General features: G+C 42.0%; 4 protein-coding genes across 6 annotated transcripts; 3 read left to right on the top strand and 1 right to left on the bottom strand.

Annotated features, from left to right (window-relative positions):
- The first annotated feature begins 1393 nt into the window (after nucleotides 1-1393).
- Nucleotides 1394-4714, top strand: LOC4337091 (thioredoxin-like protein CXXS1). Of its 3 annotated transcripts, NM_001402439.1 has the most exons (5): nucleotides 1394-1551; nucleotides 2397-2454; nucleotides 3147-3326; nucleotides 3743-3865; nucleotides 4234-4696. In NM_001402439.1, the coding sequence occupies exons 3-5, from the start codon at nucleotides 3219-3221 to the stop codon at nucleotides 4402-4404; spliced, it is 402 nt and encodes a 133-aa protein (NP_001389368.1). In that variant the 5' UTR covers nucleotides 1394-1551; nucleotides 2397-2454; nucleotides 3147-3218; the 3' UTR covers nucleotides 4405-4696. The 3 variants fall into 3 exon arrangements, with proteins under 3 accessions (NP_001389368.1, NP_001406821.1, NP_001389367.1); NM_001419892.1 differs by lacking the exons at nucleotides 1394-1551; nucleotides 2397-2454 and having other exon boundaries at nucleotides 3070-3326; nucleotides 4234-4714; NM_001402438.1 differs by lacking the exons at nucleotides 1394-1551; nucleotides 2397-2454 and having other exon boundaries at nucleotides 3095-3326.
- Nucleotides 4715-5708: 994 nt separating this feature from the next.
- On the top strand, nucleotides 5709-6504 carry LOC4337090 (Uncharacterized protein Os04g0629400). The gene has a single exon (NM_001419894.1). The coding sequence runs from the start codon at nucleotides 5965-5967 to the stop codon at nucleotides 6331-6333; it is 369 nt and encodes a 122-aa protein (NP_001406823.1). The 5' UTR covers nucleotides 5709-5964; the 3' UTR covers nucleotides 6334-6504.
- Nucleotides 6505-7684: 1180 nt separating this feature from the next.
- On the top strand, nucleotides 7685-14556 carry LOC4337089 (helicase-like transcription factor CHR28). The gene is made up of 12 exons (NM_001419893.1): nucleotides 7685-7863; nucleotides 8629-9273; nucleotides 9366-9518; nucleotides 9684-9859; nucleotides 9946-10017; nucleotides 10108-10182; nucleotides 10267-11275; nucleotides 11828-11958; nucleotides 12429-12650; nucleotides 12911-13417; nucleotides 13507-13716; nucleotides 14132-14556. The coding sequence occupies exons 2-12, from the start codon at nucleotides 8778-8780 to the stop codon at nucleotides 14234-14236; spliced, it is 3156 nt and encodes a 1051-aa protein (NP_001406822.1). The 5' UTR covers nucleotides 7685-7863; nucleotides 8629-8777; the 3' UTR covers nucleotides 14237-14556.
- Nucleotides 14557-14820: 264 nt separating this feature from the next.
- LOC9266186 (mavicyanin) lies at nucleotides 14821-15710 on the bottom strand. The gene is made up of 2 exons (XM_015779615.3): nucleotides 15414-15710; nucleotides 14821-15323 (listed from the first exon to the last, which is right to left on the bottom strand). The coding sequence occupies exons 1-2, from the start codon at nucleotides 15577-15579 to the stop codon at nucleotides 14992-14994; spliced, it is 498 nt and encodes a 165-aa protein (XP_015635101.1). The 5' UTR covers nucleotides 15580-15710; the 3' UTR covers nucleotides 14821-14991.
- Between the last annotated feature and the right edge of the window lie 653 nt (nucleotides 15711-16363).

The following is a 16363-nucleotide window of genomic DNA, read 5'->3' as shown; positions in this document are numbered from 1 at the left end:
AGAAGGCAGAAAACAAAAATCAAAATCAATGAGCATAGGCATGGTCAGAAGAACATCGACATCACAATGGTGAAATCCAGAGCGAAGCACAACTGAAAAAGATCAAAGCATACGGGATGATGCGACTAGGGAAAGTACCGTCTCCACAAAAAACAGGAACTAAGAGGAAGAAGTAAGGAACAGAACCAGCTTCGAATGAAAGAAAGAAAGGAGCGATGCAGGTACCCTCGATCTGCTCCTCATGGGGGTCTCCGCGCGTATTTTTAGTGGAGCAGCCAACCCTGTCATTCCCGTACACCATGACAGAGCACTACCATGGATGAGAGAGGGGCTGCTGGGCATTGGAGCCTTGGAGGTGTCGCTGTCTCGCTGATGGCCGACACGCGGCGGTGCCGATTCGCTGAAGCGGAGCGGACGAGAAACACAGCCTTCGCTCAATCCTAGCCGGACATGGGTTGGAGAATGGGCACGCGTCAAGACGGTAGCGGTGGCTCGCGGATGGCTGAGCATACAGCCAAACCACGACGACGCAAGGCCGCGCCACCGATGCCACGATGGCCAGTAAAAGGCCGTCGGTCGCTGGGCCAAACAATCAGCTGGCCCATGGTAGCAGGACCACTGTAACGAAACAACGTGTCCACACCGTATTGGATGCGCCTCTCCAAATCGCTAGGAGAGCAGCTAATCTAGCACCTTTAAGGCCTCCTTCAATGGTTGAGCTAGTGCACTAGCTCATGCTTGTCCACCTCATACAAGAGATAGCAAAAAGCCTACCTTTTTAATAGGTTGTCTCATAGCACATTGTTCAAAATGCTTTGGGTTCCACAACCCCTCTCATATTTTGTTTAGGAGCTTAGCTCTTGAAGAAGAGATAGTGCACTCTCTCTCCTTATCTTCTCTCTCTTCTACATCATACAAAAGCTGATGTGGAGATTTATGAGCTAGCTGACTCATCCTTGTTGGAGGAGGCCTAAGATAGCTAATCCAGCACCTTTAAGATATTTAATATATGTGTCAGATCATTTTCTTCCGGATCACTTATTTTAAACTACTTCATCTATCTCAAAATATTACTAGGATTCATTTGGAAGTATCCTCCATGTTAGGACAGAGGAAGTCATTATTAAATTTATTTTTTAAAATATTTAATTTATTCCTATATGCAAGTATATGCTCCTATCCGTTGCATAATCCGTTCAATGACTATATCCGTCTCAAAATACAGTAACTTTTAGCTATGAATTCTAAAAATGATTATATTTTAGAACGGAGGAAGTAGTAAATCTATTTTCTTAAATAAAAAAAAAAGGAAAAGCGAGAATGAGAGAGGTGCCCCCACTATGCGATTGCCAGCTAGCCCATCACAAGAAGATCAGAGGCCTTCGGACGCGGCTTTTTCCGGCGTTCCGCCACCAGTCTTCTCATCTGCGACTGCGGCGCTCCCCTTCCCTACCGGAATCCCCGGTTTTGCTGCCCCCCAGCCCGCGGAGTGGTCGGATCCTTCTTCCGTATGCGTGCGTGGTGTGCGTGGAGTTTGGTTGTCGGGTTCAGGTTAAAACCCTCTGTAGTTTCCATCTCCTTTTACCACTTCCCACATGCTCGAATCGAAGTAAATCGTGTGTAGTAGTTTTGAGTAGAATGGCGCTATGCTATGCTATGCTACGCTATGCTACATCGTGTACTTCCAATTGATTCACAGCTCGCACGCTTCAATCTTTGTAGATCAGTGGTCTGTTTCACTGCTGTGAGAAATTGCGTGTGGTTTTGCAATTCATCGGTGCTTTTTTCCCCCTTTCTTTCTAGGTTTTGTGTATCTACCGTCTACAGTCACCATGGTTGGCAAGCTAATGGGGGATTGGAATATAAATCTCTTTTTGGTAGTTCTTTTTTTGTATGATTGATTTTGGCATGTCTGTTTGCCATCACCTTTTTTTTTTAATTAGGACCACCAATGGATAGGGTTGTTGGTATTAAACTCGCACCATATCAAATCATCATGTTATCTTTCTTTTTCAAGTATTCTGGACTCGTGGCCTGCTTGAAGGAACAAGGGAACTTCTAGAGGGTTTCCTCTCTCAAAAAGCTGTTTTTTTTTTCATAAGTGAGAGCAGTTAAACCCCAAATCTTGTTGAAACGATTAAACTTGCCAAAGCTCTCCTAGAGACTGGATTAATTTCTCATGGTTCTGTTCAGTATCAAAGTCTTCAACTAAACCGTAACACTGAACTTGAGATTTTTTATTTTTTATTTATTTTTCTGAGTAAGAGATATTTTATATGAAGTTACTATGATGTCCATCAAATTTGAACACATCCAGACTTGTAAATTTCTTGGTCTCGTCTCTACTTTTAGTTAACGCAGAAAATGACAATTCACAGTTATTACTTGCTTTGCAGGAATTCTAGGAATGGCAGCAAACTAATCTTCTAACCTCAGGCAGTCCATGTTTTTGAGGTGATTCTGTGACATGTGTGCTACCTTAAGTAAAACAAGCTACGTTTTCCCTTCCGTATGGATCTCCTAATTTGTTCACTTGGTAGCTTTAAACTGGATGTTATTGCAAGGTTGCCACATGCAAAACTTATTACTCTAGAGCGGGAGAATACAAACTTATTGTTCTTTGTTATTCGATTATTGCAATAAGAAATATATGGAAATTGCAGTAGGTGCGCTCTGCAAAATGATGATACTTTATGATATATCCGATTTCAAGGAGCTAGGAACACAAAAACATCGCTTTGTAATTTACCATCTCCAATATGTTCTAACATCCACAATTTGTTGTATTGCTAATAAATTGACCAGCTCATGTAGAATACGTTACCATTTCAGAGCTAGTACCCACCTGATAAGCATTCCTTTTCCACTAGGAGATAAGCTCTCTATTAATTTGCTACCCTTTCTGCATCACGGCCCTTATTCCCGTTGGGCATATCTTTTATGTGGTTGATATAAGCTCATAGCTTTTGAAGTACTGCATAGGATACTGACTCCAGAAGAAACTACCAGCCAAAATAAGGCAGGACCCACCAGCTTTAGAATATAAATCCCCATGCTTATCTAATCTTCAGGAGGATTGCCACTTCTCTTTCCTGTAGACAGTCTGTGATAATTTTGTTCTCTTCTTGTTGGGGTCTTGGGGAAAGGAGCAAGGAGGAGGAGGAGACCAAGAACACGGAGTGAAAGGGAGAGGGTTCTGTTCTTGCTTCTTAGGCCATATGGAGATCCAGCAGCAGAAGGGGGTTGGCAATTCCAAAGTTGTGAAGGTTGAGAAGGAGGAGTCATGGGATCTGTTCGTCAATCAAGCAAGCAACGAAGGCCACCCTGTGGGTTTTTTCTTCCTTGCCTTGTTCTTCCCCCACCTCTTTTTTTTTCGCCGGGCTTCCCCCACATCTTTCCTGCTTTGTCTCTCATGATGAATATTGATGTTGTTTATTCTCAAGTCATATTTTGGTCGGCCCACGATTTTTGTAATTGCTGTTTGTAGATTATAATTTTGTTAGAACGATATATGTATAATAGTTTGTGGGGATGGATGCTTCATGCAACCTGATTTCTGTAATCATGTTCTTTTCGTTCTTTCTGGGTCTTTCTCGTTTTTCTTTCACTGTAACTGTAATTGACAAACTGAGTTCCAAATTGAAAATTTTCCTGATGATAATTATCCGCTGCAGTTGCACCAGAAATTTCTTTTTACTCACTCAGAAGTTAACTTGGTTATTGACCCCTCGACTTTGTGTAGGTTGTTGCCCACTTTGGGGCTTCATGGTGTGTGACTTCGCTGTCCATGAACTACAAGTTTGAGGAGCTAGCTCAGACACACCCTGAGATACTGTTCCTCTATGTGGATGTTGATGATGTCCAGGTAACCATTCTCTCTGTTTTTTTTTTAAAGAAGGAAACCATTCTCCTATTTTTGGTCTCATGACGTGTTGTTTATGCATGTATTTTTGGAATACATCCCATGGTCGTATTTTCTCTGAGTTGTTCTGAATTCTGAAAGCGAAGTGTCTTTTGAGGAATAGAAAGTAGAGAAAGTGGATGCCTAAACTGATAATTTCACATAGAGTTGTCTAGAAAATGTCCTTAGACTTCGGAGCTTTCATCTTTGATGTTCAATTGTTTCTACTGAATATCATGGCATAACCATTTGTTACAAAACTGCTATGCATATATGCTCATTAAATTAGTTTACTGAGCCAAGCTGCTATATCATATACCGTGTGCATGCAGAGTGTTTCGTCCAAGCTTGGAGTGAAGGCCATGCCGACATTTTTTCTCATCAAGGACAAGGAGGTGGTGAACAAGATTGTTGGTGCCAACCCAGATGAGGTCAAGAAGATGGTGGACGCTTCTGCTGAGTCCTTTGGAGTTACTGCTCCTCCTGATATAGTGGTGGAATAGATATATAGATGTTGCCTTTATCTTCAGAAACTTCTCTGTGACCGTGGGTGCTTCTTGGTCAGGTCCGGAAAAATGCGTCCATGTGTACATTCTAGCTTTGCTCCTGTGACTCTGAATGGTGTCCCTTTGAACTGATAGGCTTGTGCCTTGCGGTAGTTTGTTCTGCAGGCTGCAGCTGTGGCTTTACCATGCTCTATGAAATTTACTTACATGTGTTTCCAGTTGAAAAATATGTGGTTCAGACTTCAGAGTTTAGACTAAAAAGATTTGTTGACAGTATCTGGCATGCCTAGTAGTGCTTTGCCTTTTCACTTCACATGATGATGGATGGTGTAGTTCCAAAGCGTACTCTGACGATGAGCTATAAAAATTGCCATGATCTCTGCAGCCACCGCAGAAAGTGCACATCCCCAGGTGTAAGCAAGTGTCACGAGCAGCTGATTTATTCATTGTAAAATCTGCAGATCATGTTAGTAGGTTGTACCGTTATCTTGCTGTTGCAGGGTACTACTAATTAATGATTAGCTTAGCAAAAGCTCTGCATTTCAATCAAAAGAATTTGCATCATAAAAGGCTCTAACCTAAAGCTGCATACCTAACCACACCTAGGAATGAACAAAAAATGCAAGCTGGTCTTTGGCCCAGTGCAACATGTGACCAACTATGGACATGCCACTGGTTGTCTTGAGGCCTTCCTTCATCTTTGTGCTCCACTATTCAATCATCCAAAATGAGAGTATTAAAAGCTAAGGGGAAAAAAGGGCAAAAGAGAAATAAAAGTAAGAGAATTATTGGACCAACACCATGGACCCTCACCACATAACCTGCACCATCCAATTCTCTGAAGACCCACTGTAGCATTATTCTGAACTTGTACACTTCATTTATCATCTTGTCCCAGACTCCAGTTAATTACCTTCAATCAATTACTACCTTTTTACTAGATGTGTCGGCAGAGTAGTGCATCTCCTATCACTAACAGCAGACAAGTTTAGGTGTGATATGATAGCAACTATTGTTTGTACCTGAGTTAGTTAGATCGATGCAGAGCTGACTTACTGGAATAAACTGCAGAAACGAGACTTGCCATAATCTGAATTTCTAACTTTACTGTAGTATGTTTTCTGCTGTTCATATATACAACACTGACTAACTGAACAGTGAGCTGCACTGACTGCAAAAGAGATTAAAATGTTCAGAAACATGCAGTCACCGATGGTGATCATTTCACTTTAATAATATGATGATTAGGTCGTGATACTAACGAACCTCTCTATATCTCCATCTCTCTCTCTCCTTCACGTGAAGCCTCGCACGAGTGCAAAGCCGACAGCCAGCACCACCGCCAAAAACGCGAGGCGAGTTGGAGTTGGAGCTGGATCCCTCTCGCCATTGCTCTCTCTCTCCAGCCTCATTCTCTTCCCCTCTCGTGCTCTCTGCTGCGAGTGCGGCTGCGGCGTTGCATCGCATGCTCTTTGTGAATTGTGGGTGAGAGAGCGGTGGCCGGACGAGCTCGCCGGAGAGGAGGAAGAAGAAGAAGACGACGAGCTTAGCTTTGCAATGTGCTGCTACGTGGGGAAGGCGACCAAGATCTTCCTGTGCCTCGCGGCGGCGCTCATCGTAGTGGGCCTCGTCCTGGGCTTCGGGCTGGCCCACCGGACGTGGGGCGAGCGGAAGGTCCAGCCGGACTGCCGGTGGCCCGACTGCCAGCTCCAGCCGGCCTACGGCGGCGGCGGCGGCGGCGGCGACCCTCTCCCGGCCACCTCCGGCGCCGGCGACACGCCGCCCGGCGTCCCGCTGACGGAGCCGGCCGTGGCCGCGTTCCCCGGCGTCGCCTCTGCTTCGTCGGCCGCGCCGCCGACGGCGAGCATGCCGTACCTTGGGCCGCCCAGCCCGTTCGCAGTGGGCCTCGCCCCGGCCCATGGGTGAAAGCAAGTCGCTTCGGAGTATATTTTTTTTCTTCTTTTTTTTTTCTGTTGTATTTTTCTTCTTCTGAATTTGAAATACTATGATGGCTGTGAATTATTTCTACAGTTTTGAGTTTCTGCATTTTAAGCTGGTCTAGCCTTCTGTGCCGTTGATGATCATTTTGGTTGGATATAAATAACGATTTTGATTCCAAGTGTTCTTCGGTTCATGTGTTTAGGGCTTGTTTAGTTGGCAAAAAATTTTATCCATGCATGTCACATCGGTTATACAAATACACATTTGAAGTATTAAACGTAGTCTAATAACAAAATAAATTATAAATTACGAGACAAATTTATTAAGCCTAATTAATCAGTCAATAGTAAATGTTTACTGTAGCACCACATTGTCAAATCATGGCGCAATTAGGCTTAAAAGATTCATCTCGCATTTTCCTAATGAACTGTGTAATTGGTTTTTGTTTTTGTCTATATTTAATACTCCATGCATGTGTCGAAACATTCGATGTGTCAGCGTGAAAATTTTTGTTTAAAAACTAAACATACCCTTAGTGCTCATCTTTGAAGACCTGTAGTAGTCCGTGCAAAATAAGTATATTAGGGTGTGTTTGGTTCCACGTCAAAATTAGAAGTTTGACTAAAATTGAAAGATTGAAGAAAAAAATTGAAAGTTTATGAGTGTAGAAAATTTTTGATGTGATGGAAAAGCTAGAAGTTTCAAGAGAAAGTTGAGAACTAAACAAGGGCTTATTACTCTAATCCTCTCTTGTTTTATATTGTTTTTAATAATCCTCGTGGCTGTTTATATCTGCTTAGTTGCAAGTTGCAGCACAGCAAAAAATCGATCAGTAAACCAGGACCGTCCGATGTTAATGCCCAATTAACTAAGATCATGGGCGTTGATAATGATGGTTAGTCCGAATGCTATTGCTAACAAGAGATTTTTCTTTGAACGGTAACAAGATAATTTTACCGTTGCAATTACTTATTCGTTTCCTCCTTTCAAAATATCAGTCGATTTTTCAGGGGTTGACAGCCCCCGTTGCAACGCCCAATAGCCACTGACAGGTGGGGCCATCTGAATTTCCGAGGAATTTCTTCCGAAACCGCATCATACTTTGCGTTGAGAAAAAAACAATTTAAAACACACACGACCCGTTTCCTTCCAACACAAGGCACCTCCACGACGATTTCAAGCCGCGAACCAATCGAAATTTCCACCCTTTCCCGCTCGCCCGCGCCCACTGACACGTGGGGCCCGGCACGTGGGCCCCACGCGTCAGCCACACACGAGCGCGCCCCCGGAGAAACCGGCGACGCCTTGATAAGTCCCAGGTTTCCCACTCGTCTTTGCGAGAGAGAGTTTTTCCGATTCGGCCGCCGCGCGGCCGTCACGAACCAGATAAAATCTCCACGCAGTTCCCCTCAAAAAGAAATTTGGTTGATTTTGATTTGATTTGATTCGTGTGCTCCCCGCCGCCTTCGATCCCTCCAACGGATAATCGCCGCCGACGACGACGATTCGGAGGAGGTAACTTCTTTACTACTCTCTCTTGCAAGACTGGTTTCTTTCTTTGGGGTTATTAGCGGTTTTGGTTCAAATGGATGGAATGCTTTTGTGAGATGTTTTGTTTCGGGGAGGTGTGAGAGGGTTGTTGCGATTTGCGGGAGATTTTGATTGCGGCGGATCATTTTTGAGGAGGAGAAGGCGGTGGCTTTGGGCGGATTTCGCTTAGGTAGGGTTTTGGTGGATTGGGCGGTTTTGGGGGGAAGTTTTAAGCGATCGTGGGCTTGATTAGGGTTGTGCATTCCTGTAGTCGAATTGTTTGATTGTTGTGGAGTTGGCTTTGCCGTTCCTTGTCGAAGGCGATGCTTGCGTGATGGCACACTCAGTTCATGTTGTGACAATTCTTCCTTCTTTCAAAATTTTGGCCCTTGGATTAATAGTTAATCTTTCATTTGTGATTTTCTTTGAATAGGGTGCTGCATTTTGATCAATACACTTAGCCTAGGAATGCATTAGTGTTTACTTCCTTAAATAGTTTTATGTATCAGTTTATTGCACATCACTGTGCCTGGTTTAGGCAAATATTGTTCTTGATGTAAAAAAGTGTTTTTTTTAAAAAAATATTTTTAGGTGTTATTTGCAACCCTTGTATGCACCAAGTTGAAATTGTATTTCCTATCTGGGCTATTGCAGTGCCCCTTGAAGAATTAAACCACAGTTACTGCTGCAAATTACTGAATGCATCATTTGTTCAGACTTCTGACTTCCAATTCACAAATTATTTTGCAGAAGATAGTATTCAAGTGGGTTCATCAAGATAATTTGTTTGCAGTGTGCTGGAGATAGTGTGGTCTGACCAGGCTTGTTGGGGATTAGTGAAGCTAAGCATCGCAGATATCTGACAACAGAGAGTTGATGCCCATGTTTGCTAGCACAATATGGATATTATTGACTTGTGTTCAGACAGTGAAGAGTACTTCAGCCCGTACTCAGATACAGAAGACAATCTTGATTTTGACGATCCCAATGATGGTGTTAACCAGGTGGTTTTGCACAACACAGCATTTGGCAATAATAGTTCAGAACTACTAGTCGGGCTGGATGACGATAACTGGTTAAACAACACTCATGCTTTATCCTCTCATAGACCTGCTGAGAATAGATCAGACATTATTGAAAGCAGCAGCGGTGTCAACACTGACTGTCAGAATAGTGCTTGGCAATACAGGACTCTTCCACATACCTTCATGAGCAGCAGTTACAAGTCTCGTCCACTTTCTCTAACAGGAGGTAACAATGTTGAAAGTACACACCCCACTGTGAAGCCTAACACTGTGCACTATAATGGAATTGGGTTCCCTTCACCTGCTATTGCAAGTGGCTACAAGCCATATGTTAGTTATGGCCAGGGTGTTTCAATTGATGATGATGACGGTGAGTAGAACTATCCTTGATTAACTTGAAAAGTATACTGCTGTAACTTGCGATTAGTACAACTAAAGTTTTTCCCTTTTGAAACCTGTCAGATGATGTCTATGAGGTTCTGCATCAACCATTTCCGTTCAGTCATTCGAGTTTAGGTGACAAGAAGATCGAGGAAGAATCCACTTGGAAGTACAATGGTTTTCAAACAAGTTCTGCCTATGGAATCGAGATGCCTACATCTGCAATGTCAACAGGTTGGAAGCTACCTATTAATAGCAACTGAAAAGTTAAAACTGATAATGATGATGTTCATGTACCATAATTCCCTCAAATATTCTGATGGGTGATCACATAAAAATAGTTTTACTAGTATAAAATGCGATATTAGTAATTTTTTTCTCTCTGTTTGAAACTTGCAGGTGGTGTCTCTGCATATGGAGGTCTAAACTCACATAGGATCTTTCCTCCATCAGTGCCATACAACAATTCTGTTAACAATTTTGGAGTCAATGGCCTTGGCACTCAGAGCCACTTAAATATAGAAAAGAGGCTTTTTGGCCGTGATGAGAGGGTGGTGTATGATGAAGCCCTGAAGGTATAGAATATAATTGTGTGGTGATTCAATTTTATTGTACTTACTGTGGATTATACCTTTTTAAAACAAAAAAATATATTGTGCAGCAAATCAGTCAAGAAACAACGGAAGAAAATTTGCCTGAAGGTGTTATGTCAGTATCACTCCTTAAGCACCAGGTAAAGTTTATATTTTGAAAATCTTGGTTGTGTGATAATTCTATTTATTCTACTGATCCTGTTCACTGCTATGTTCTTCATTATTGAAAGAGAATAGCATTAGCTTGGATGGTTTCCAGGGAGAATAGCTCACATTGTTCAGGTGGAATTTTGGCAGACGATCAGGTTAGTTCTATTTTCTACCTTGATAACTGTTACTTGTTTTACTGGATCCCCTATCTTATAGGGACATAACTTTATGTGACGCAGGGTCTTGGGAAGACAATATCAACTATTGCCCTTATACAAAAGGAGAGGGTTGAGCAGTCTAAGTTCATGTCTGCTGATGTGGGCAGCATGAAATCTGTAGCTAACCTTGATGAGGATGATGAAGTAGTGATAGTCATGGACAAGAAGCAACTGAAGGGTGAATCTGTGAATATGCTACAGGATTCAACACTGTTTCCATCATCAGAAGCAGCAAGTGATGCCGCAGATCTGAAGCCCTGGGCTAGTCTACCGGGGTCTGCTGTTGATAGAATGGTAAATGCTGTCAAAGTTGAACCCAAGAAGAAGGCTAGAGTGAGACCATCGCCTTCGTCAACTTTGAGGTCTGCTAATAGATCAACTGCGGGAACACTAGTGGTGTGTCCAGCCAGCGTTCTTAGACAGTGGGCTAGTGAGTTGGCTGCCAAGGTTACTGAAAGTTCTAAATTGTCTGTTTTGGTTTATCATGGAGGTTCAAGGACTAAAGATCCAACTGAGTTGACAAAATATGATGTTGTTGTCACCACATACACTATTGTAGCCAATGAGGTACCCAAACAAAACTTTGATGAGGATATGGAGGAAAAGAACAGCGAAACATATGGGTTATGTCCAGCATTTTCTATTGGCAATAAAAGAAAGAAAGACAGCGAACCAAAGAAGAAAAAGAAACCCAAAAATTCAGATGCTGACCTTGATGGTGGACCACTTGCCAGAGTGCGATGGTTCAGAGTTGTGCTTGATGAAGCTCAAACAATAAAGAATCACAATACTCAAGTGGCTAGAGCCTGTTGTGGACTGAGAGCAAAACGGAGATGGTGTTTATCAGGAACTCCTATACAAAATACAATTGATGATCTGTATAGTTATTTCCGTTTCTTGAAGTATGAACCATATTCTGTGTATGGTTCCTTTCGCTCTATGATAAAATACCAAATTTCTAGAGATGCAACTCGTGGATATAAGAAACTCCAAGCTGTCTTGAAGATAGTTCTGTTGCGGCGCACAAAAGGTAAAATAGAAAATCATGACTGCATATGTGTCTGCAACTTTGTACCTTTTAGTTATCTGCTATATGAAACCCACATCCCATTGCCTCTGATGCTTACTAATTCCTGACAATAATCGTTGGTATTACTCACAACTATGAAAATTTAAAAATATTGATATTGATTCATTCATTATATATGTGTGTGCTGGAGCTAATATATATGATAATACGATATCATGGCAAAATCAACTTTTACTTGGAAAAATGCAACCTCTTATCTTGGATCTCTAGCATTTTATGGAAGTCATGAAATACATCTGAAAATCTGGAATTTGTGAAGGTGGGAAACATAATTGAAAGAGTACTATCTTTTTGGGTGGAATCATATTGAGTACCCCGTAACATTCTGTTTATTTATATGTTGCTTGAGTTGATGTTTTCAGCTTCAATACTTGGTTGCATATCTTAAATTTGTAAGATGTGCTTTCAGTTTCAGTGCATATGGCTGTTTTTTTGTTTTCACTGGTTCTGATGTTGTCTAATTAATCTATTTTTTGGACTGTTCAAATACAGAAACACTAATCGATGGAGAACCAATCATAAAATTGCCACCAAAAACGATTCAGCTGAGCAAAATAGACTTCTCAAAAGAGGAGCGAACTTTCTATATGATGCTTGAAGAAGGTTCTAGGGAAAAGTTCAAGGTATGGCCACTTCAATTTTGCCTCTTTTTTTTTCTATCGAAAATATTGCATTACTATGTCAACTATTAGATCTTAAATGAAAAAGCGATCGGCAGTTATGGTGCATAGATAGATACTGTCCGTTCTCTAGATACTCATTATTTGAACTTAGATATGCTCGGTTTTGATTTATTCCTAACTCAGTTGTTGCTGCAAGGTCTTAGAATAGCACCATATCAATACTCCATACATTTTGTTTTCTACTCTTGTCTTATCCGATGAACACTTAGCTGTATTGTGCCCACAGCAATTGTGAAGGTTTTACTTTTAATGAACAGAAGCCAAGTTTTTACATTTATCTTCGTAAGCACAAGTAGGTTTGCTAGTCAATAGTTTACCATGTTCAGTGTGATTACTTTTCTTTTTCAAAATATTTGCAGTAGTTCAGAAATTTCAATGCAAAATGTTTATACTCCATGTTCATACTACAGGAATATGCTTCTGCTGGGACGATAAGAGAAAATTTTGCAAACATTCTTGTATTGCTGCTGCGACTTCGGCAGGCTTGTGACCATCCTCTTCTTTTGAAGGGAAAGGAAAAAGATTTGATTGATACTGGTTCTGTAGAAGTGGCAAACAAACTTCCTAAGGAAACAGTGATAAATTTGCTTGGACAGCTGGAAGGAGACTATGCAATTTGTTCCAGATGCAGTGTAAGCAATCTAATCACATACTGTACATGCAAAAAAATAGTATTACATTATCTTCGAATAGTTTCTTTTATGAAAAAGCAAAATAAGGATATCAGAACAGGATTGTCATGTGTGTGTGATTAAACAATCAGTGGTTTAATTTTATCTGAACTGTCATGTGTGTGTGATTAAACAATCAGTAGTTTAATTTTATCTGAACTGTTTGTTACTCCATGGATACTAAGATAACTACGGTAATTTGATTTCTGCGCGTTTTGCAGGACCCACCTGAGGATGTTGTTGTAGCAACATGTGGTCATGTTTTCTGTTATCAGTGTGTGCATAAGAGCTTAACAAGTGATGAGAATGTCTGTCCCTCCCCTTCTTGTGGGAAGAAATTAAGCGCTCAAACAGTTTTTTCACCTGGAGTGTTAAGGTTTTGTATAGCTGATAAATTGGAGTCTGGTGCAACAACTAGTAGTTCTGTAGAAGCAGATGGCTCTCCATCAATCTGTGAAAGCAGTTACATATCTTCTAAGATCAGGGCAACCACTGACATACTTAACTCAATCGTGAATACACCTGCTCTAACTTGGAGTGATACTATGGAATCAAGTCCAAGTGAAGTAGCCCCTTCTAAGGCGATAGTATTCTCCCAGTGGACTGGCTTGCTGGACTTGCTGGAGCTTTCGCTGGATAGCAGCCGTATAAAATTCAGAAGGCTTGATGGTGCAATGTCTCTCAACTTAAGAGAAGCAGCAGTGAGAGAATTCAACACTGATCCAGAGGTACTTTTCTGACGCCCTTCATCTCTATCTTCTTTTTTTTGATGTTACATGTAGATGGTCAACAAATATAACTAAATTTCATTCTTCAGGTGAGAGTGATGCTCATGTCACTTAAGGCTGGAAATCTTGGTCTCAACATGGTAGCTGCTTGCCATGTGATTATGATTGATCCATGGTGGAACCCTTATGCTGAGGACCAGGCAGTTGATAGAGCACACAGAATTGGTCAGACCCGTCCTGTAACCGTTTCCCGCTTAACTATCAAAGACACAGTGGAAGATCGGATTTTAGCTCTACAGGTATCATTTTGGCTGTTACATTTTCATTTCAAAAGCATGAGCCTTTCTTCTTTTAGATGGTATGCACTTCATTAGTCGTCTGGATGTAGGATATGAACTGAACATATTTAACTTCATCAGTTAAAGATGCATTTCTACAAAATGAAAATTTTCCATTCTTGCGTATACTGGTTAGCATGTATTTTTTTCTTGAAACTAATATGAGGTTTACCTTTTTTACAAAGTAGCTGAAATCATGTAGGCAATTTCATGCATTTTTTTTCGATTCTCTCGATTGTAAGGGTTGTTAAATAATTGGACATGCTTTGGAGCTAGACTGGTGATCAATTCATTTTAGACAGTGTCACCATGCTTGTGCATGTTTTCTTTTTTACTCTCCATTTTTGTCAACACAACTTTTATGTTCTCTTGCCAGGAGAAGAAGAGAAAGATGGTCCAATCTGCTTTTGGTGAGGACAAACCTGGCGGCAGTGCAACTCGGCTCACCATAGATGATCTCCAATATCTATTCGGAATATGAGGGCAGCTCATGATCCTTTTGTGGAGCTAGCTGGTGAATTTTGTCGTAGCAAGACTGACATAGTCCTATCAGCTATAGCTGATGACAAAGCCTTAGCACCATTAATTTATGCACCCGATGTTCCTCACCATGGGTGATGCCATGTCTTTTGAATTGCTCTGATCATTGGACAGAGAGGGTTAGTTAGCTTTTGTAATTAGATTATGTTCGCCGTCGCTGGAATGGGATGTTAGGAGGTCTTACATCAGAAGCAGCCTTTTTTTGTGTGTATATATATATGGCATGCTAATTTTAATGTTGGTTCTCTGATGGAATGCATTACAAAGTACAAACTGTTACTCCTATGATTGTGATGGGGAAGTCTTTTTCGCCCTTTAAGGAGATGCCCTTCGTTTCTTGCGATGTTATTTAAATAATTATTAAAAAAATGTAAAAAAAAACTGTCATTGCAGGATGGATTAATATGTGATATTTCACTGCACAAGCATGCAAATTCAAATTTGATATTTTTTTTACAATATGTAGAAGTCAAATTTGTGAAGTGCTAGCGATGCTGTGTAAAATTTTCATTAGACAAGTTCTGATTTTGTGTAATCAAGCATAACTACTAAATTCATTCAAGAAAATATGCATACAAAAAACAAGATCATAACAAAAGGGAATCCACTGCACATTACACAAATAGGAACACCGCAACGCAAAGATCTCAAACGACGGAAATGCTGCCAATAATTCAGAGACGATCGAGTTCATGTTCAGAGCGCAAGAATGGCGCCGGCGCCGACTGCGAGGCCCACCACCAGCTTGGAGGCGAGCTCGGCGCCGCCGCCGGCCGCCGCGCCGTACGACGACGAGCCGCCCTTGGACGACGACGGCGGCGCCGTCGAGTTGGAGACCGTGATGGCCACCTTCTGGCCCATGCTGCAGTGCGACCCGGACGAACAGGCGAAGTACCTCGTCCCGGGCTTGTCGAAGACGACGGTGGTGCTGCCGCCGGCGTCCGACGAGAGCGGGGCGGCGAAGCTGCACGCCGTGTAGTCCGCCGCCGACAGCTCGTCGACGGTGTGCGGCGTCCCGTACGTGAACACTGCGCCACATTACACACGCCGATCGATCAGCTCAGACGCCATTGTTGCCAGATGCCAAGAACGGAGGAGGAATGGAGAAGCTCACTCACCGACGCTGTCGCCGACGGCGACCGTGTTCTTGGACGACCAGTCGCCGTAGTTCCCGCCGGAGGCCCACTTGATGGCCCACGTCTTGCTGCCGGCGGCGAGCTCGGCGACGGTGGCCACGGCCATGAACGCCACCAAGGCCTTCAACGACGACGACGACGACGACATTGTTGCGAGCTCTTGCACAAGCTAGCTAGGAATGGAAGAGGCTGCAGAGAAGCTAGCTAATACCAGCAATGGCGCAGCTACTGCCTGAATTTATATATCAAGCTGCTGGTTTTGCACCAGCTGGTGGTTGGATCGTGGATGACGATGAAAATTTTGTATAGTTACCTGCTCGTGCCATGTCCCATTTAATTTGCAATCCAACTAACTAAGAGGTTGACAGCATTATGCCAATGATATGGCTAATATACAAGTAATTTAGGCAATAGTTAGTTGGATTAATCGCATATCTGGGGGAGTTCATACATATATGATCACGGCACTATGACTATGGCAGGTTTGATTGATCGGATCGAAGGAGTTGACAAGGTATCAATTCAGCAATTCGATTATACTCGCTCCAAAAAAAAAATCCAATTTCTAACTATAAATCTAGAAATAGGATATATCTAAATTCATAGATATATATATACATGGGCTATACTGCTATGCATCTAATGAGAATTGTCGATCGAGCTGGCGCTCACTAGCTACCCAGCAAGTGGTAGATAATTAAGTTCCATCTCAAAAAAACAAAAAGAAAAGAAAAAGTTTGTATATTGTTTATGTATTGTGCATTGGGGACCTAGGAAGTTGTTTTCTGCTGTATTCGGTGTATCTAACACTCACAAATATTACTAGTAATTAGCAGTGTATGTTGCATTATTGAAATGATCATCACAAGCAATCTCGATGCACGTCTTGGTTACAAAGGTTGAAGGCTGGATGTTGACTTGACATGGTGATG

This window comes from Oryza sativa, chromosome 4, assembly GCF_034140825.1.
Source record: "Oryza sativa Japonica Group chromosome 4, ASM3414082v1".
In the NCBI taxonomy this organism is placed as follows: Eukaryota; Viridiplantae; Streptophyta; class Magnoliopsida; order Poales; family Poaceae; genus Oryza; species Oryza sativa.
This window is presented reverse-complemented; position numbering and strand designations above follow the sequence as displayed.

Bases quoted from the DNA above. Each gene is read 5' to 3' on its own strand.
- LOC4337091 (NM_001419892.1), top strand. From the start codon at position 3,219: ATGGAGATCCAGCAGCAGAAGGGGGTTGGCAATTCCAAAGTTGTGAAG. The intron at 3,327-3,742 runs GTGGGTTTTTTC...GACTTTGTGTAG, and splicing joins CAAGCAACGAAGGCCACCCT to GTTGTTGCCCACTTTGGGGC. The intron at 3,866-4,233 runs GTAACCATTCTC...GTGTGCATGCAG, and splicing joins TGGATGTTGATGATGTCCAG to AGTGTTTCGTCCAAGCTTGG.
- LOC4337090 (NM_001419894.1), top strand. From the start codon at position 5,965: ATGTGCTGCTACGTGGGGAAGGCGACCAAGATCTTCCTGTGCCTCGCG.
- LOC4337089 (NM_001419893.1), top strand. From the start codon at position 8,778: ATGGATATTATTGACTTGTGTTCAGACAGTGAAGAGTACTTCAGCCCG. The intron at 10,018-10,107 runs GTAAAGTTTATA...CATTATTGAAAG, and splicing joins TATCACTCCTTAAGCACCAG to AGAATAGCATTAGCTTGGAT. The intron at 13,418-13,506 runs GTACTTTTCTGA...TTCATTCTTCAG, and splicing joins AATTCAACACTGATCCAGAG to GTGAGAGTGATGCTCATGTC.
- LOC9266186 (XM_015779615.3), bottom strand. From the start codon at position 15,579: ATGTCGTCGTCGTCGTCGTCGTTGAAGGCCTTGGTGGCGTTCATGGCC. The intron at 15,324-15,413 runs GTGAGTGAGCTT...AATGTGGCGCAG, and splicing joins CGCCGTCGGCGACAGCGTCG to TGTTCACGTACGGGACGCCG.